This window comes from Balaenoptera ricei, chromosome X (genome assembly GCF_028023285.1).
Source record: "Balaenoptera ricei isolate mBalRic1 chromosome X, mBalRic1.hap2, whole genome shotgun sequence".
NCBI lineage: Eukaryota > Metazoa > Chordata > Mammalia > Artiodactyla > Balaenopteridae > Balaenoptera > Balaenoptera ricei.
Window position 1 is genome coordinate 62,699,106 of NC_082660.1, and position 21,109 is coordinate 62,720,214.

At 40.2% G+C, this 21,109-nt stretch overlaps 1 protein-coding gene across 1 annotated transcript in view; it reads left to right on the forward strand.

Annotated features, from left to right (window-relative positions):
- The window catches only part of KIF4A (kinesin family member 4A), a 125,650-nt gene that overhangs the window by 50,661 nt on the left and 53,880 nt on the right, over positions 1–21,109 (forward strand). Inside the window, exons 8-10 of the mRNA XM_059911463.1 lie at positions 88–263; positions 6,267–6,328; positions 20,641–20,773. Coding sequence (XP_059767446.1) covers positions 88–263; positions 6,267–6,328; positions 20,641–20,773 — 371 coding nt within the window. The remainder of the gene's footprint in view (positions 1–87; positions 264–6,266; positions 6,329–20,640; positions 20,774–21,109) is intronic.

The following is a 21,109-nucleotide window of genomic DNA, read 5'->3' on the forward strand; positions in this document are numbered from 1 at the left end:
TCTGAGATTGAAGTCACCAACCCAAATGGACAGTTTTGCTTGCATCCTACTTGTTTGATTTCATTTCCTTCCCTTGTTCTTTTTCAGATTCTCTAGGAGGTAATAGCCACACTCTTATGATAGCCTGTGTGAGTCCTGCTGACTCCAATCTAGAGGAAACATTAAATACTCTTCGCTATGCTGACAGAGCAAGAAAAATCAAGAACAAACCTGTTGTTAATATTGATCCCCAGAGAGCTGAACTTAATCGTCTGAAGCAACAGGTAGAAGGAACTTGACATTTGATGGGAAAAATTACAAGTGTGTGAGTGGAATGATAGAGCTCCTATTTCTCAGCTTCTTCTCTACCAGAAGTTTAGAGATGTTGGTTAAGCATTATGTTAGTTTGGGGAAATCTTAAAGTAACTCCTATTAACAGGTTTTTGGTCATATTTAAGATTAGGGAGTGGCACTGGAGATTTCACTGATAAAGAAGTGAGCAGTGAGAGATGAGGCAAGAGAGGTAGGCAGGTGTCAGATCCCGAAGGTCCTTATATGACTTGTTAAAGGATTTGGAATTCAACCTGAAAGCTGTAGGGGGCCACTGAAAGATTTAAGTAAGAGGGAACATGTTGAAATGAGATTACTCTAGCAAGTATATAGAAAGTGGATTAGAGGTGGGTATGACTAGAAGTAAGAAAATAAATTAGGGTATTATAATAACTCAGGTGAGAACTATGGCCTGAACTAAAGACAGTACCGATAGAGATGAAGAAAGGGGGACAAATTAGAAACAAAAGACAAGGAGGTAGAATGTATAGGGCTTATAAATGTGGTGACACATGTGACGTGGAAGGGTAGGTAGGGAGAATCAAAGTTGATTCCCAGGTTTCTTGCTTGGACAACTGAATAAGTGGTAGTAATAATCATTGAGTCAGGGAATATAGGAGGAAAAACGGGGTCAGGTAGGGAAATGGAAATGATGAAATTCAGTTTTGGGCATTTTGAATTTGAAGGGCTTGTGGGACATCTAAGTAGAGTTGTTCAAACATGGCTGGGTATGTGGGTTTAATGTAGAGAGGTCTGAACTGAAGATACAGATTTGAGAGTCATCAGCATTTAGATGGTATCTGAAGTTATGGAGTGGATGAGATCAAAGAGTGCCCGGCGCGTTAAAGGCACTTCCTCAATATTTGCTGAATGAGCAAATGGACAAGAAGAGAGAAGAAGCCTAGACAGAACTCAGGGGTAACAGCAGCATTTAAGGAAGGGGGAAAGGAGTAAAAGACAAGAGAGATGAAGAAGGAGCAAACAGGCAGGAAGAAAATCAGTGGTTCATGGAAGACAAGAGAAGAAAGTTACAAGGAGGGCTACTGAAAGTATAAATTTATAAAGAAGTGTAAAGTAAGATAAGGGTTGAAAAGTGTCCATTGATTTTCTTTTTTTAATCAACAAGGAGGCTATTGATGACTGCAGTGAGAAGAGGGTCAGGGGAATGATAGGAGCAGATTGCTATGGGATGGACAGTGAATGCTAGATAAGGAAGTGGAGGAAGTTGTTAGGCTCTTCTTTCAAGAAGGCAAGATGAAAGAAGACAATAGCTGGTAGTCAAGGGTCAAGGGATGTAAATCTGTTTGTTTTTAAAATATGGAAGAGACTTGAGCATGTGAAAGAACCAGTTGGGAGAGACTAAAACTGAGAATAGGGATGAGTTGATAAGGGGTCATCTCTTAGTTGAGATCCTGAGCACAAATAAAGAGGGCTTTGCTTTAGACAGTAGAGGGGATACTTGCCCCCAAGACTAGAAGAAAAGAGGTTAGGATAGGAAGAATACAATGACACTAATTTAGAGGAAGAAGAAGGGAAATTGAGCAATTATCATCCTGACAATCTTTATCTTTTCAGTGAAGTAGGAAGCAAGGTCATCTTCTAAGAGCAAGCAAGCAGATGATGATAGGGTAGAGGGACTGAGGTAACCACAGAAGGCTTAAAATCACGGAAATGGAAGAAGTAGCTGACTAGGAACATGAATTTGTGGTGGTATCGGTATGACTGTGCAGCAGCTCAGTAGCTCTGGCAGAGGAGCTGAGAGGGCAGGTGGTTGGGTTGACCCCTTTGGGGGGGGTCAGGTTTTCTTGGTGTAGCATTCTTCCCAATGGGAATCTAGTGTTTCCCAACTGTCTAGTGTTCACTCCGTCTCTGGCCTTCCTCCTCAGTGATAATTATTACCATTCATTCAATCTGTTGTCTTCCTTCCCCTTATCCTCCTTTATTTCCTTCCCTCCTAGGGTTCACTATAGAAAATATAAGTAATTTACCTGTTCACAGAATCATCTCAATTGTAAAATTCCTTATTCAGTCCTGCTCCTCTATTTTCTTTCATGTGTATTCCTATTGCCAAAAATGCTCTTTTTCCTGGTCATTTATTTGTTCATCCATTCCAACAATAAATATTTATTGAACACTGTTAATGTGCCAGGTACTGTGCTGGGATACGCTGTTAAGCAAAGCAGACACAGTTTCTGCGTTCATGGAATTTATTGCCTAGTGGGGGAGACAAACATTAAACACACAATCATACTAACATATCATTATAAACTGGGATAGTGTGCTATAGGGCACTGTGAAAGTATGGAACAGGATCTTCTGTTAAATATCTAATCTGAGAAGGCTTCCCTGAAGTAACTACATTTGAGCTGAGATCTGAGGGACTGAGTAGGAATCACCTATGCAGAAAAGAAAGAAGGGGATTCCAGGAAGAAGAAATAGCATGTGTAGCAAAGTATGATGGGAAACAGCATTGACACTGCAGCCAGGCTGCCTGGGTTCAAATCCTGCCTCTATACCTCACTAGCTATTTACCCGGGGCAAGTTCTCTGTACCTCAGTTTCCCTATCTGTAAAATGGAAATAATAATAGTACCTGCTTCATAGGGTTTTTGTGAGGGTTAAATGAGTTAATACATGTAAAGCACTTAGAACAGTGCCAGGCATATAGCATGTCTGCAAAGATCTTGAGTTAGGAATACAGTGCATTTGAAGAACTCAGAATGCCAGTGTGGCTAGAGTGGAGAGAGCAAGGAAAGGGTGTTCCAGTCTGAGACTAGAGAAGAAGCAGAGGCCTCATCAAGGCCTCATGTACTATGTTAAAAATGATTTGAAGCAAGGTGGCAACATTGATCATTTCCACTTTTAAAAAATGATATGACTGCTGTGTGGAAATGGATTATAGTGGAGCAAAAGTAGACTCATAGAAACCACTTAAGAAGTTACTGCAGTGGTCCAGAGAGAGAAATGGTGGCTTAGAAAGTGATAGAAAGAAGTGACCAGTGGATTAGATAAGGGGGTGAGGGTATGACACCCAGCTTTCTGGCATGTGAAACTGCATATTCACTGACCTAGAGTATACTGGAGAAGGACCAGGTTTGGGATAGCAGACAACTAGGCAGAAATATTAAGTAGATATTTGAATATAAAGGTTCTAAATTCAAAAAATCTAAGGGGATCTAATAATAGTAATACTCAGCTCCCTGGGCTGATTTGAGGATTAAACAGGATATTATGTCTAAACCATCTTGCGTAGTGTCTGGCTCCAGGGGCTAGACTCAGGCCTCAAAGAAGCTCCCTTCCTTTCAGATTTCCTGTCTCACCTTGACATTCATATATGATTATGGTTCAGAAAAAACCCTTTTATATTCATTATTTAATTTATCATCATAATAAGCCAGTGAACACAGCAGATACCTTTATTCCCATTTTAAGACACTGGGGTCTAAGAAATGAATATAGGTGGTTCAGGGCAGGCTGATGGAGGAACCAGGCCTCCTGATATCCTGCCCTTGACTTTTCCCACTGTCTTTCCAAGATGGAGCAGTAGCGGCTTATCAAGGAACAGAGAAAGCTCTTCTCCCTACAGTGGTATAGTAACTCTGATAAGCCTTACTTGCAGGTTGCAAGGGAGAGATAACTGGATTGGAGGGAACAGCGCCCCCCTACCAGCAGTTCCTTCACTGATGGCCAGCAAAACCCCCCTAAGCTTTCTGCCTGAAGGCTCCTTTTCATAAAATGGAGATAAAATACCAGTTTCTCCCTGTCAAACAGCCTTGTTCCCTGTAAACGCTTTAGAAATCTATGTGGACCAAATGAAATCACATGTGTAGTCATGCTTTGGAAATAATGATGTGATAATAAATGTAAAATACTAGTGTTATTGCATTAAAAAAAGGGTTCTAAATTCAGAAAGATCTGTGTTTGAGATAAATTTGGGAGTCACCAGTTTATAGATGGTAATTGAAACCATAGTCAGAGATGAGACTTTAAGGAGAGAATAGAAAGTGAGTGAGCTTTGAGGAACTTTATCATTTAAAGGACAATTGGAGCAAAGATGAACTAAGACTTAGAAGATCAGCTTGAAGAATAGAAGGAAAAGCAAGAAAGCGTGGCGTCTGGTAACCCAAATGCTACCAAACAGTCAAATAAAATGAAGACTGAAAAATGCCCATGGGATGTAGTGACATGCCGATCATTGGTGACATTATCAAGAGTTATTTCAGCGGAATGTTGTGGGCACAAATCAGGTTTGAATAGGTTAAGGAGCAAGTGAGAGAAGAGCAAAAGGAAATGGAGGCAGTGGGTGTAGACTATTCTGTCAAACTTTGTGAAGGAGAGAAATTGGGCAAAAGAGATAGGAAGTGGGACTGGGAAAGGTGCTTTTATTTTGTTTTGTTTTGTTTTAAGATGGGAGAGACTTGAACATGTTTTAATCTTAGTAGGAAGGATTCTGTAAAAAGGGCGAAGTCAAAGATATAGAAGAGAGAACGGATAACAAATAGAATAAGATTTTTTTTAATTAATTAATTAATTAATTTATTTATTTGGCTGCACCGGGTCTTAGTTGCGACACGCGCAATATTTTAGTTGCGGCATTCAGGCTTTTAGTTGTGGCATGTGGGATCTAGTTCCCTGACCAGGAATTGAACCTGGGCCCCTTGCAATGGGAGCATGGAGTCTTAACCACTGGACCACCAGGGAAGTCCCTAGCATAGGATTTATCAGAAGGCAAGAAGAGTTGGGATCCAAAGCTCAAGCAGAACAGCTCCTCTTTTATCTTAAGAGGGAATGGAGAGGTTGATTGCACATTCACTCTGGTTTAAGATTCGTCTCCACGAAGCCTCCTTTGGACTATTTTGGGATTTCATTAATTTGCTTCTTCTCAGAACCCTAAAGTACTTAACTATACTTGATGACTAGCATCTTCTGTCTTGTGTTATTTCCTACTTTTTCAGGCCTTAGTCTTGTCTTCATCAACTAGATTGTAAACTGGGTAATAAACCACAAGAGTTTATTCTTGTATCCCCCCCCCCCACATTGCGTAGCCCAGTGCTAAGTTTGATTTTTTAATTAATTAATTAAGTTATTTATTTATTTATTTATTTTTGGCTGTGTTGGGTCTTCGTTGCTGCGCGCGGGCTTTCTCTAGTTGCAGTGAGCAGGGGCTACTCTTCGTTGTGGCACACAGGCTTCTCATCACAGTGGCTTCTCTTGTTGCAGAGCATGGACTCTAGGTGCGTGGGTTTCCGTAGTTGTGGCATGCAGGCTCAGTAGTTGTGGCTTGCAGGCTCTCGAGCACAGGCTCAGTAGTTGTGGTGCACAGACTTAGCTGCTCCGTGGCATGTGGGATCCTCCTGGACCAGGGCTCGAACCCGTGGCCCCTGCACTGGCAGGCAGATTCTTAACCACTGCGCCCCCAGGGAAGTCCCTAAGTTTGATTTTTTTAAAAAAGTAGGTTCTCTGGAACTTCCCTGGTGGTCCAGTGGGTAAGACTCTGCGCTCCCAATGCAGGGGCCTGGGTTCGATCCCTGGTCGGGGAACTAGATCCCACGTGCATGCCACAAGTAAGAAGTCGGCCTGCCGCAACTGAACATGCCACAGCGAAGATCCCGTGTGCCGCAGCTAAGACCTGGCGCAGCCAAAATAAATAAATAAATATTTTTTAAAATAATAATAATAAAAATAAATTTTAAAAAATAGATTCTCAATAAAAACTCATGAAGATGCTTAGGTAAAAGAGACAACTCATCTTCTAAGTACTAGTTATTCATGTAATGCTGATTGTCCTTTTATCATTAAATCATCAACCATGTTGCTTTCTGTAATACCTAAGATATGCCTTAGATTTCATAGGTATCAAGTAAAATTACCCTACTACTAATCATTGTAATTTTGCTGATAAGGGATAAGTAACTTTTGATTGGTAACTAGCTGACTATTTTTCTTTGCCTTTTCCAGGTACAACAGCTACAGGTCTTGTTGCTGCAAGCCCATGGAGGTACCCTGCCTGGATCTATAAAGTAAGAGTCATAGACTAATTTTAAGTGTATATTCTAACAGAGCCTTTTTCTCCTTATGATTGTTTTCCCCTGATATTCTAAAGTTTCTGGTAGCACTTGGTGTCAAGGTAGGGAACTTAACAAACTTGCTATCAACTTAGGACTAGCTAGTTAGCTTTGAGACAACCTGGTATAATAGAAAGAGCATGGGTTCTGGCCTCAGAAATTTATTAATTGGAATTCTACTATGAGGAAGAGCTGCCTCTCCCCTCCCACCATTTATTTATTTGATTATGTATTTATAGCCATATAGACTCATGGGTATTTATTTTATTCTATGCATTAACATCCAATTAACATCCATTGCTTGTTTTATTTGTTGTTTCTGCTTTGTCCACTAGGAGCTCCTTCAGGGTGGCTCTTGTATTCTTTAACACGCTATCAAGTTTTTAAGCATTTCTACCAGATGTTCCACACCTGTCTTCTATTTTCCCTGCCCCAATTCTGGAATCAACCATATGTCCAAGGAGCCCTGGGTTGTTTTTTTTTAATTGGAAAATGGTGTTTAGAAACCAGACCTGGGTGCTAGGTGTGCTCATTGTTACTGAGAAGTCATTACTTCTAGGCCCTCTCAGTGAGTAGAGCTAGGAAATATCTGTATGTATAGTAACCCACACATATATCTATATTTTTATGTCTATCTAACTGTGTATATATTAAAAACCATGATTTTAGACTGATACCTCTGATTCCAGTCCAACACTACAGGGTTTATTCTAATCCTCCCACTCTCCTTATTTATAACTTCTTTCTCCAGCAGTGAAAAACCAGCTCTCACTATCTGCATTCTATTTACTTACTTGTTCAGTTCTAGTATACACATAAAATAATTTTGGAATTGCTAGCCCATACCCCTGTGAGAAACACTTTTAGGAACTAGATTACATCATATATGTATAATTCTTTTGTCTTTAGGCTTAGAGTATCCAGGCAAGATATTGTTTCCCAGAGTTACTGTTTGTATTCCATTGTGGGTTCCCACTACATCTTGCTTGGTTAGTTTTTTTTTTTTTTTTTTTTTTTTTAATTAATTAATTAATTTATTTATTTATGTATTTATGGCTGTGTTGGGTCTTCGTTTCTGTGCGGGGGCTTTCTCTAGTTGCGGCAAGTGGGGGCCACTCTTCATCGCGGTGTGCGGGCCTCTCACTATCGCGGCCTCTCTTGTTGCGGAGCACAGGCTCCAGACGCGCAGGCTCAGTAATTGTGGCTCACGGGCCTAGTCGCTCCGCATGTGGGATCTTCCCAGACCAGGGCTCGAACCCGTGTCCCCTGCATTGGCAGGCAGATTCTCAACCACTGCGCCACCAGGGAAGCCCTGCTTGGTTAGTTTTAATTGTTTGTTTATATTTTGGGTATATGAAGGGTATGTGAAACATTATCATGGTCTAAGAGTCAGAGTTTTACAAAAAGATATACTCAGAGCAGAGAAATGCAAATGAAAACCAAAATGAGATATCACCATACACCTGTCAGGATGACTACTATCAAAAAAAAAATAACAAAAAATAACAAATGTTGGGAAGGATATGAGGAGGATGTGGAGAAATTAGAACCTTTGTGCACTGTTGAAAGGATTGTAAAATGGTGTAACTGCTATGGAAAACAGTATGGAGGTTCCTCAGAAAATTAAAAATAGAACTACCATATGATCCAGCAATCCCACTTCTGGGTATATATCCAAAAGAATTGAAAACAGAGTCTCAAAGAGATATTTGCATACCCATGTTCATAACATCACTATTCGTAATAGCTAAGAGGGATTTCCCTGGTGGTACATTGGTTAAGAATCTGCTTTCCAATGCAGGAGACGTGGGTTCGATTGCTGGTTGGGGAACTAAGATCCCACATGCTGTGGGGCAACTAAGCCCGCACACTCTAGAGCCTGCGTGCCACAGCTAGAGAGCCCGCGCGCAGCAGCTGCTGAGCCCCCGCACTCTGGAGCCCACATGCCTCAAACAGAGACAAGCCCGCACACCAAAACAAAGAGCCCATGTGCCACAACGAAAGATCCCGCATGCCACAACTAAGGCCCAATGCAGCCAAATAAGTAAATAAAGGTTTTATTTAAAGTAGCTAACGGCTTCCCTGGTGGCACAGTAGTTAAGAATCCGCCTGCCAATGCAGGGCACATGGGTTCGTGCCCTGGTCCAGGAAGATCCCACATGCCGTGGAGCAACGCCCGTGCACCACAACGACTGTGCCTGTGCTCTAGAGCCTGCGAGCCACAACTACTGAGCCCGCATGCTGCAACTACTGAAGCCTGTGCGCCTAGAGCCCGTGCTCCACAACAAGAGAAGCCACCACAATGAGAAGCCTGCACACCGCAATGAAGAGTAGCCCCCGCTCGCTGCAACTAAAGAAAGCCCTCATGCAGCAATGAAGACCCAACGGAGCGCCAAAAATAAATAAAAAATAAATAAATAAATTTATTAAAAGAAAAGAATATAGGAAGGGCTTAAACACCTTCCTATATTCTATAAAAACTAAATAAATAAATAAATAAAATAAAAAGCACCTAAGAAGCAGAAGCAATACAGATGTCCATCAGTGGATGAATGGATAAATAAAATGTGGTATATACATACAACAGAATATTATTCAGCCTTAAAAAGGAAGGAAATCCTATCACATGCTACAACATGAATGAAACTTGAGGGCGTTATGTAAGTGAAATAAGCCAGTCACAAAAAGACAAATACTGTATGATTCCACTTATATAAGGAATTTAAAGTACTTGAATTCATAGAAATGGAAACTAGCGTGGTGGTTACCAGGGGCTAGGGAAGGGGGGAAAAGGGAGTTGTTATTTAATGGGTATATAATTTGAGTTTTACAAGATGAAAAAGTTCTGGAGATCTGTTTCACAGCAATGTAAATATACTTAATGCTACTCAACTGTACACTTAAAAATGGTTAAGACGGTAAGTTTTATGTTATGTTTTCTACCACAATTTTTAAAATATAAATTTATTTATTTATTTTTCCCTGCATTGGGTCTTCACTGCTGCATGCGGGCTTTCTCTAGTTGCGGCAAGCGGGGGCTACTCTTCGTTGCGTTGTGTGGGCTTCTCATTGCGGTGGCTTCTCTTGTTGTGGAGCACGGGCTCTAGGCGCGCGGGCTTCAGTTGTTGTGGCATGCGGGCTCAGTAGTTGTGGCTCATGGGCTCTAGAGCACAGGCTCAGTAGTTGTGGTGCACAGGCTTAGTTCCTCCGCAGCATGTGGGAATCTTCCTAGACCAGGGATCAAACCCATGTGCCCTGCATTGGCAGGCAGATTCTTAACCACTGCACCAACAGGGAAGTCCCCACAATTTTTAAGAAAGAAAAAACCTACAAGAGAACTAGGAGAAAATATAAGCAAACTTCTGTGTGCACATAGGTGAAGGTAAAGAGCATTCTATGAATAAAAGCAGTGGCAGAAAACTAAAATAATAGACTGGGGGGGTGTGTGGAGAGTTGTTGTATAATGGGTATGGAATTTCAGTTTTACAAGGTGAAAAACTTTTGGAGATCCATTGCACAACAATGTAAATATACTTAACAGTGTTGAACTGTACACTTAAAATTTACTGGTTAAGATGGTAAATTTTATGTTATGCTTTTTACCACAATATTTTTTAAATTTTATTGTATTTATTGTTTTTAAACAGCAGGTTCTTATTAGTCATCAATTTTATACACATCAGTGTATACATGTCAATCCCAATCGCCCAATTCAGCACACCACCATCCCCACCCCTCTGCGGTTTTCCCCCCTTGGTGTCCATAAGTCTGTTCTCCACATCTGTGTCTCTATTTCTGCCTTGCAAACCGGTTCATCTGTACCATTTTTCTAGATTCCACATATATGCGTTAATATACGATATTTGTTTTTCTCTTTCTGACTTACTTCACTCTGTATGACAGTCTCTAGGTCCATCCACGTCTCTACAAGTGACCCAATGTCATTCCTTTTTATGGCTGAGTAATATTCCATTTTATATATGTGCCACATCTTCTTTATCCATTCATCTGTCGATGGGCATTTAGGTTGCTTCCATGACCTGGCTATTGTAAATAGTGCTGCAATGAACATTGGGGTGCATGTATCTTTTTGAATTATGGTTTTCTCTGGGTATATGCCCAGTAGTGAGATTGCTGGATCATATGGTAATTCTATTTTTAGTTTTTTAAGGAACCTCCATTACTGTTCTCCATAGTGGCGGCATCAATTTACATCCCCACCAACAGTGCAAGAGGGTTCCCATTTCTCCACCCCCTTTCCAGCATTTGTTGTTTGTAGATTTTCTGATAATGCCCATTCTAACTGGTGTGAGGTGTTACCTCATTGTAATTTTGATTTGCATTTCTCTAATGATTAGTGATGTTGAGCAGCTTTTCATGTGCCTCTTGGCCATCTGTATGTCTTCTTTGGAGAAATGCCTACTTAGGTCTTCTGCCCATTTTTTGATTGGGTTGTTAGTTTTTTTTTTTGTTTTTTTTTTTAAGATTTATTTATTGATTGATTGATTGATTGCTATGTTGGGTCTTCGTTTCTGTGCTAGGGCTTTCTGTAGTTGCGGCAAGCGGGGGCCACTCTTCATCGCGGTGCGCGGGCCTCTCACTGTCGTGGCCTCTCTTATTGGGGAGCACAGGCTCCAGACGCGCAGGCTCAGCAGTCGTGGCTCATGGGCCCAGTTGCTCCGCGGCATGTGGGATCTTCCCAGACCAGGGCGCGAACCCGTGTCCCCTGCATTAGCAGGCAGACTCTCAACCACTGCGCCACCAGGGAAGCCCGGGTTGTTAGTTTTTTTAATATTGAGCTTCATGAGCTGTTTATATATTTTGGAGATTAATCCTTTGTCCATTGATTCATTCACAAATATTTTCTCCCATTCTGAGGGTTGTCTTTTTGTCTCGTTTATAGTTTCCTTTGCTGTGCAAAAGCTTTTAAGTTTCATTAGGCCCCGTTTGTTTGTTTTTGTTTTTATTTTCATTACTGTAGGAAGTGGGTCAAAAAAGATCTTGCTGTGATTTATGTCAAAGAGTGTTGTTCTTCCTGTGTTTTCATCTAAGGGTTTTAGTGTCAGGTCTTACATTTAGGTCTTTAATCCACTTTGAGTTTATTTTTGTGTATGGTGTTAGGGAGTGTTCTAATTTCATTCTTTTACATGTAGCTGTCCACTTTTCCCAGCACCACTTACTGAAGAGACTGTCTTTTCTCCATTGTGTATCCTTGCCTCCTTTGTCATAGATTAGTTGACCATAGGTGCATGGGTTTATCACTGGGCTTTCTATCCTGTTCCATTGATCTGTATTTCTGTTTTTATGCCAGTACCATATTGTCTTGATTACTGTAGCTTTGTAGTATAGTCTGAAGTCAGGGAGTCTGATTCCTCCAGCTCCAGTTTTTTTCCCTCAAGAATTCTTTGGCTATTCGGGGTCTTTTGTGTTTCCGTACAAATTGTGAAATTTTTTGTTCTAGTTCTGTGAGAAATGCCAGTGGTAGTTTGATAGGGATTGCATTGAATCTGTAGATTGCTTTGGGTAGTATAGTCATTTTCACAATATTGATTCTTCCAATCCAAGAACATGGTATATCTCTCCATCTGTTTGTGTCATCTTTAATTTCTTTCATCAGTGTCTTATAGTTTTCTGAGTACAGGTCTTTTACCGCCTTAGGTAGGTTTATTCCTAGGTATTTTATTCTTTTTGTTGCAATGGTGAATGGGGTTGTTTCCTTAATTTCTCTTTCTGATCTTTCGTTGTTAGTGTATAGGAATGCAAGGGTTTTCTGTGCATTAATTTTATATCCTGCAACTTTACCAAATTCATTGATTAGCTCTAGTAGTTTTCTGGTGGCATCTTTAGGGTACTCTATGTATAGTATCATGTCATCTGCAAACACTGACAGTTTTACTTCTTCTTTTCCAATTTGTATTCCTTTTTTTTCTTTTTCTTCTCTGATTGCCATGGCTAGGACTTCCAATACTATGTTGAATAATAGTGGTGAGAGTGGACATCCTTGTCTTGTTCCTGATCTTAGAGGAAATGCTTTCAGTTTTTCACCATTGAGAATGATGTTTGCTGTGGGTTTGTCGTATATGGCCTTTATTTTGTTGAGGTAAGTTCCCTCTAGGCCCACTCTCTGGAGAGTTTTAATGATAAATGGGTGTTGAATTTTGTCAAAAGCTTTTTCTGCATCTATTGAGATGATCAAATGGTTTTTATTCTTCAATTTGTTAATATGGTGTATCACATTGATTGATTTGGTATATTGAAGAATCCTTGCATCCCTGGGATAAATCCCACTTGATCATGATATATGATCCTTTTATTGTGTTGTTGGATTCTGTTTGCTAGTATTTTGTTGAGGATTTTTACATCTATCTTCATCAGCGATATTGGTCTGTACTTTTCTTTTTTTATAGTATCTTTGTCTGATTTTGGTATCAGGCTGTTGGTGGCCTCATAGAATGAGTTTGGGCGTCTTCCTTCCTCTGCAGTTTTTTCAAAGAGTTTGAGAAGGGTAGCTGTTAGTGCTTCTCTAAATGTTTGATAGAATTCACCTGTGAAGCCATCTGGTCCTAGACTTTTGTTTCTTGGAAGATTTTTAATCACAGTTTCAATTTCATTACTTGTGATTGGTCTGTTCATATTTTCTATTTCTTCCTGGTTCAGTCTCAGAAGGTTATACCTTTCTAAGAATTTGTCCATTTCTTCCAGGTTGTCCATTTTATTGGCATAAAGTTGCTTGTAGTAGTCTCTTATGATGCTTTGTATTTCTGTGGTGTCCATTGTAACTTCTCCTTTTTCATTTCTAATTTTATTGATTTGAGTCCTCTCCCTCTTTTTCTTGATGAGTCTGGCTAAAGGTTTATCAATTTTGTTTATCTTCTCAAAGAATCAGCTTTTAGTTTTATTGATCTTTGCTATTGTTTTCTTTGTTTCTATTTCATTTATTTCTGATCTGATCTTTATGATTTCTTTCCTTCTACTAACTTTGGGTTTTGTTTTCTATTTCTCTAGTTCCTTTAGGTGTAACGTTAGATTGATTATTTGAGATTTTTCTTGTTTCTTGAAGTAGGATTGTATTGCTATAAACTTCCCTCTTAGAACTGCTTTTGCTGCATCCCATAGGTTTTGGATTGTCGTGTTTTCATTGTCATTTGTCTCTAGGTATTTTTTGATTTCCTCTTTGATTTCTTCAGTGATCTCTTGGTTATGTAGTAACGTATTGTTTAGCGTCCATGTGTTTGTGTTTTTTACATTTTTTTCTCGGTAATTTATTTCTTATCTCATAGCATTGTGGTCAGAAAAGATGCTTGATATGATTTCAGTTTTCTTAAATTTACCGAGGCTTGATTTGTGACCCAAGATGTGCTTTAACCTGGAAAATGTTCCATGTGCAATTGAGAAGAAAGTGTAGTCTGCTGTTTTCAGACGGAATGTCCTATAAATATCAATTAAATCTATCTGTTTTATTATGTCATTTAAAGCTTGTGTTTCCGTATTAATTTTCATTTTGGTTGATCTGTCCATTGGTGAATGTGGGGTGTTAAAAGTCCCCTACTATGATGGTGTTACTGTCGATTTCCCCTTTTATGGCTGTTAGCATTTGCCTTATTTATTGAGGTGCTCCTATGTTGCATGCATAAATATTTACACTTGTTATATCTTCTTCTTGGATTGATCCCTTGATCATTATGTAGCGTCCTTCTTTGTCTCTTATAATAGTCTTATTTTAAAGTCTATTTTGTCTGATATGAGGATTGCTACTCCAGCTTTCTTTTGATTTCCATTTACATGGAATATCTTTTTCCATCCCCTCACTTTCAATCTGTATGTGTCCCTAGGTCTGAAGGGGGTCTCTTGTAGACAGCATATATATGGGTCTTGTTTTTGTATCCATTCAGCCATTCTATGTCTTTTGGTTGGAGCATTTAATCCATTTACATTTAAGGTAATTATCGATATGTATTTTCCTATTTCCATACTCTTAATTGTTTTGTGTTTGTTACTGTAGGTCTTTTCCTTCTCTTGTGATTCCTGCCTAGAGATGTTCCTTTAGGATTTGTTGTAAAGCTGGTTTGGTGGTGCTGAATTCTCTTAGCCTTTGCTTGTCTGTAAAGGTTTTAATTTATCTGTCGAATCTGGATGAGATCCTTGCTGGGTAGAGTAATCTTGGTTGTAGGTTTTTCCCTTTCATCACTTTAAATATGTCCTGCCACTCCCTTCTGGCTTGCAGAGTTTCTGCTGAAAGATCAGCTGTTAACCTTATGGGGATTCCCTTGTATGTTATTTGTTTCTTTTCCCTTGCTGCTTTTAATATTTTTTCTTTGTATTTAATATTTGATAGTTTGATTAATATGTGCCTTGGCATGTTTCTCGTTGGATTTTTCCTGTGTGGGACTCTCTATGCTTCCTGGACTTGATTGCCTATTTCCTTTCCCATATTAGGGAAGTTTTCAACTATAATCTCTTCAAATATTTTCTCAATCCCTTTCTTTTTCTCTTCTTCTTCTGGGACCCCTATAATTTGAATGTTCGTATGTTTAATGTTGTCCCAGCGGTTTCTAAGACTGTCCTCAATTCTTTTCGTTCTTTTTTCTTTATTCTGCTCTGTGGTAGTTATTTCCACTATTTTATCTTCCAGGTCACTTATCTGTTCTTCTACCTCAGTTATTCTGCTATTGATTCCTTCTAGAGGTTTTTTTTAATAAAAATTTATTTATTTATTTTTGGCTGCCTTGGGTCTTCATTGCTGCACATGGGCTTTCTCTAGTTGTGGCGAGCAGGGGCTACTCTTTGTTGCGGTGCGCAGGCTTCTCATTGTGGTGGCTTCTCTTGTTGCGGAACACAGGCTCTAGGCACGCGGGCTTCAGTAGTTGTGGCACGTGGGCTTCAGTAGTTGTGGCACGTGGGCTCAGTAGTTGTGGCTTGTGGGCTCTAGAGCGCATGCTCAGTAGTTGTGGCGCACAGGCTTAGTTGCTCCACAGCATGTGGGATCTTCCCAGACCAGGGCTCGAACCTGTGTCCCCTGCCTTGCCAGGCGGATTCTTAACCACTGCGCCATCAGGGAAGTCCCTAGAGAATTTTTAATTTCCTTTGTTGTGTTGTTCATTGTTTGTTTGCTCTTTAGTTCTTCTGCGTCCTTGTTAAACGTTTCTTGTATTTTCTCCATTCTGTTTCCATGATTTTGGGTCATCTTTACTATCATTACTCTGAGTTCTTTTTCAGGTAGAGTGTCTTTTTCCTCTTCATTTGTTTGGTCTGGTGGGTTTTTACCTTGCTCCTTCATCTGCTGCGTGTTTCTCTGTCTTCTCATTTTGCTTAACTTACTGTGTTTGGGGTCTCCTTTTTGCAGGCTGCCGGTTCGTAGTTCCCGTTGTTTTTGGTGTCTGCCCCCAGTGGTTAAGGTTGGTTCAGTGAGTTGTGTAGGCTTCCTGGTGGAAGGGACTGGTGCCTGTGTTCTGGTGGATGAGGCTGGATCTTGTCTTTCTGGTGGGCAGGACTGCATCTTGTGGTGTGTTTTGGAGTGTCTGTGAACTTAGTATGATTTTAGGCAACCTCTCTGCTAATGGGTGGGGTTGTGTTCCTGTCTTGCTAGTTGTTTGGAATGGAGTGTCCAGCACTGTAGCTTGCTGGTTGTTGAGTGGAGCTGGGTCTTAGCATTGAGACGGAGATCTCTGGGAGAGCTCGTGCCAATTGATATTACGAGGTCTCTGGTGGTCCAGTGTCCTGAACTCAGCTGTCCCACCTCAGAGGCTCAGGCCTGACACCTGGCCGGAGCACCCAGACCCTGTCAGCCACATGGCTGGAGTGCCTTAGAATTGGGGAAGCTGGCCTGCAGTGGCTCTCCTTCTGCACTGCACATTAGAATCACCTGCTGCTTCCTCGTTTTGCCCCGAAGGCAGTGTTCCACAGGGAAAAACAATGGCTAAAATAGTCACAGCTCTGAGATGACTTTTTTTTTCCCCTTTGTGCTTAGTTGGGATTCACTTGCTCACAGGGGCCATGTGCAGAGGCCTCTCACCTGGCTTTTCTGACTGGAGTTCCTAGTGTGGATTGGCTGCCGCCAACACCTCAGCTCAGGCGGGCCAAAAAATTACTTTTTTTAAAATAAATTTATTTATTTATTTATTTATTTTTAGCTGTGTTGGGTCTTTGTTTCTGTGCGAGGGCTTTCTCTAGTTGCAGCGAGCGGGAGCCATTCTTCATCGTGGTGCGTGGGCCTCTCACTATCAGGGCCTCTCTTGCTGCGGAGCACAGGCTCCAGATGCGCAGGCTCAGTAGTTGTGGCTCACGAGCCCCGTTGCTCCGCGGCATGTGGGATCTTCCCAGACCAGGGCTCGAACCCGTGTCCCCTGCATTGGCAGGCAGATTCTCAACCACTGTGCCACCAGGGAAGCCCTAAAAAATTACTTTTTATGTAGTAAAAAGTTTATCCATCATTTTTTTATTGCCTCTAGTTTTTTTAGCCTCTAGATTTATTGAGATATAATTTACATACCATTAAATTAACTAATTTTAAGTGTACAATTCGATGGTTTTTAGTAAACTTACAGAGTTTTACAACTATCACCACAATCCAATTTTGGAACATTTCCGTCAGCCCAGAAAGATCCCTTGTGCCCATTTGCACTCACTACTGTTCCCACTCCCAGCCCCAGGCAATCACTAATCTGCTGTCTTTTTCTACAAGATTTGCCTATTGTGGACATTTCATATATGTGGAATCTTGCAGTATGTGGACTTTTTGTCTGGCTTCTTTCATCTATAATGTTTCTGAGATTATCAGTACTTCATTCCTTTTCATTGCTAAATAGTATTCCATTGTCTGGATATACCACATTTTGTCTATCCATTTACCAGTTGATGGACTTTTGGGTTGTTTCAACTTTGGGACTATTATGAATTATGCTTCCATGAATACTCACTTGCAAGTTTTTGTATGGACATATGTTTTTTATTGGGTAGATACCTAGAAGTGGAATTTCTGGGTCGTATGTTTAACTTTTAAAGAAACCGCCAAACTGTTTTCCAAAGTCGCTACACTGTTTACATTCTCCTCATGTTTCTGGATTTTGCTTCATAGTTAGGAAGCTTTCTCTATGCCAAGATTAAAGAGGCAATCACCCATGTTTTCTTCTAGTACTTATGTTGGTTTTATTTTTTACATTTCATTTTTCCATTTGGAGTTTATACTTGTGTTTGGTGTGGACCTATTTTCTTTCAATATCCTTGTTTTCAATAACTCAATCATTTTTTCTGATTATAAAAGTGATACCTTGCTTCTTGTAGAACATTTAAAAAAGTATAAAGAATAAATCTTAAAATTTGCCATAGTTTTATCACCCAGAAATGACTGCCCTTCTCTTTGTAACTCTCCCTCTTTGGGTCATTTAATCTTGGTTTCCTGATAATATTTTTAAAATGTTGGATAAAGGAACTGAGGAAAGCTTGGATCTCTTAAAGGGTCTCCTAAAGACCTGTTCTAGTATACCCAGTTTAGAAGCAATTGACCCATCTTTCCTTTCAATTTAGCACAGACCTGTTTCATGTAAGACGAGACTAATGAAAACCATTCCAGACTTCCAACTACCTAGAATATCCTATAGGATATAGTTTTAGCTACAAAAGTAACAGATTCTAAGAAACAGTTGATGAATGAAATAATGTAACTCAGTTGTTCAATGTTTTACAGAGAAATAAAGATGCTACTTTTCTCAAAAATGTATATTTATATCTTTAGAGACATTTCTTAAGGCTTTTTACAAAATGTACAGTTTATATACATGATTTTTTTTTTTTTGCTTTTTTCCTTAGGTTATATTCTTTTCTTTGTGAATGTGTGTCATTGAAGCTTTTGTATAGATTTTCTGCACGTGTTTGTCAATTTTCACATGCTCAACTGACAAATCCTACTAGCATTGGCAATTAAATAGCATCTGAAAGAGGAAACATTGGTTTACATTGTATTTTCCCCCGTTTAGAGAAACCTTGGAAATTTTTAGAGGAAAAAACTATTGAGTTAAAAGTATCATTACTTTGGAGCTTGTCAACTTGCATGAATGATGCATGGAAGTTTTCAGTTTAATAACAATAAAGAAATCAGAGCATTCTAAACTAACACTAAATTTACCCATAGTTTATTTTTATAATCCACATTTTAATTGAACATTCCTTCATAAGAGTTCTAGTAAATTCTCAAGAGTGTAATGAGAACCTATGGTGTGGCCTTGCTCTTAACTTTTTGATAAAGAACATGCTAAGATCTTCTATAAGACTTCATGGAAATCTTAAACTGGGTGAGAGGGCATCTATTCCTGAAATCCTTTTCTATCCTTTCTTGAGATTGAGAACAGCTGTTCCCTGTCCTTTTTTTCTCTTTATTATATCCTTGACAACTATTCATTTTCCCCTTCCATTTCCTTCAGATCAAATCTTCATGTTTCTTCTGATCTTTTTTTGCCAGTCCTATTTTCTAGTCTTTTGAGCAATTAATCCCAGTGGATTACAAAAAAAGCAAATCAAAACTGCTTCTTATTGATCTGTTTCAGTAGTCTGGAACTGATAGCAAGTAATCTGCATAAATGCCAAACGTTCTTTGAAGCTATTTCTGTCCCTCCCACTCCTATTTGAAATGAATACTATTGTTGCCACCACCCACTCTAAGCCATTAAAAATTGATAGACAAATGAACAGGAGGCTGTGGGTCATCAGTTTGAAGCGAGGCAAGCATTTAGAAGGCAGCACTTGTTTATGGAGAGTTGTGAAATGTGTTCTTAGTGGCCACAGGTCATCATTTCAACTTTTTCACTCCTTAAATGCTATTTCCCTAAACTTTACAGCAAATAGGTAATTGACTTATGTTGATTAGCTTAAATTTTGACCCTTAGCAGTGTCACTTCTACCTCCCCCATACCTCTTCCTTCTCTAGTTCCCTAATCTTTAATGAGGGATTGAGAATGAGAAGAGGGAGAGAACATGTATCTTAGCTATTAGTTAGCCTTTACTTCTTACCTAGATGGCATAAATAGAAAGATCTTAAACCAAGATCCTAAACCTAGAGGTTAGTCATTCTTGTTGCAACCATTTCTTGCTCTGAATTATTACCTTCCTCCAAACCATTAATTTAAAGTAGTTCAGGCATACATTTTTATTTATCCAATATACTACCTGGCTGGAAGTATATATTGGAATGAATGCTTTTTCTAGACTTTTGGGGGTAATTTTAAACCAATCCCACCCAAAGGCCCATGGGATATATATTTTTATCCACCTTTGATATAACTGTTATCAATCGGGTACTTTTTTTTTTTTTTTTGGCTGCATTGGGTCTTCACTGCTGTGCATGGGCTTTTCTCTAGTTGCGGCAAGCGAGGGCTACTGTTCATTGCAGTGCATGGGCTTCTCATTGCGGTGGCTTCTCTTGTTGCAGAGCATGGGCTCTAGGCACGCAGGCTTTAGTAGTTGCAGCACACAGGCTCAGTAGTTGCGGCACACAGGCCCTAAAGCACGCGGGCTTCAGTAGTTGCAGTGCATGGGCTCAGTAGTTGTGGCACGTGGGCTCTAGGGCACACAGGCTTCAGTAGTTGTGGCATGCGGGCTCAGTAGTTGTGGCTTGCAGGCTCTAGAGTGCAGGCTCAGTAGTTGTGGCGCATTGGCTTAGTTGCTCCGCGGCATGTGAGATCTTCCCGGACCAGGGATCGAACCCGCGTCCCCTGCATTGGCAGGCATATTCTTTTTTTTTTTTTTTTTTTTTTAGCAGGCTTTCCTCAGACAGATGGACAGACAGACAGACCCTGGCTATGAAGGGAAAGAGGTTATCTGTGGGGGGCCAGGTGGCCTATGGGCCGCCTTCTTTTTTTTTTTTTTTTTTTTTTAATTTTATAGCTACTTTATTTATTTATTTATTTATTTTTGGCTGTGTTGGGTCTTCGGTTCGTGCGAGGGCTTTCTCTAGTTACGGCAAGTGGGGGCCACTCTTCATCGCGGTGCGGGGACCGCTCTTCATCGCGGTGCACGGGCCCTTCACTATCGCGGCCCCTCCCGTTGCGGGGCACAGGCTCCAGACGCGCAGGCTCAGTAGTTGTGGCTCACGGGCCCAGCTGCTCTGCGGCATGTGGGATCCTCCCAGACCAGGGCTCGAACCCGTGTCCCCTGCATTAGCAGGCAGACTCTCAACCACTGCGCCACCAGGGAAGCCCGGCAGGCATATTCTTAACCACTGTGCTACCAGGGAAGTCCACAAGTACTTTTCTAATATGTTACTTTCTTTGTCTTAGTGTGGAACCATCAGAGAATCTACAATCCCTAATGGAGAAGAATCAGTCACTGGTAGAGGAGAATGAAAAATTAAGTCGTGGTCTAAGTGAGGCTGCTGGTCAGACAGCCCAGATGTTGGAGAGGATCATTTTGGTGAGGCTTCAAGACTAAACTACTACCAGTCTGGACATTTACTAACTTTAGTTTCTGAAATACTTAACATGCTTCTCATTATGAGAGACAAGTTACACGGAAAGAAATGAATTAATATTACCATATCCTCCCTGGAGCCCCCTCCAGGGAAAATCCAAGAAAGTTTAATCAAACATACAGAAAAATTAAAAGAATTATACCGTGAACACCTATATATCTACCACAAAGAATCTACATGAAACCCATTTTAAAATGGATTTGTTCTAAAATATCAGAGAGGAAAGAACCAGGTCCCTCTGTCACCTTAAGTTCTGCCTAATCATCCATAATACCAAG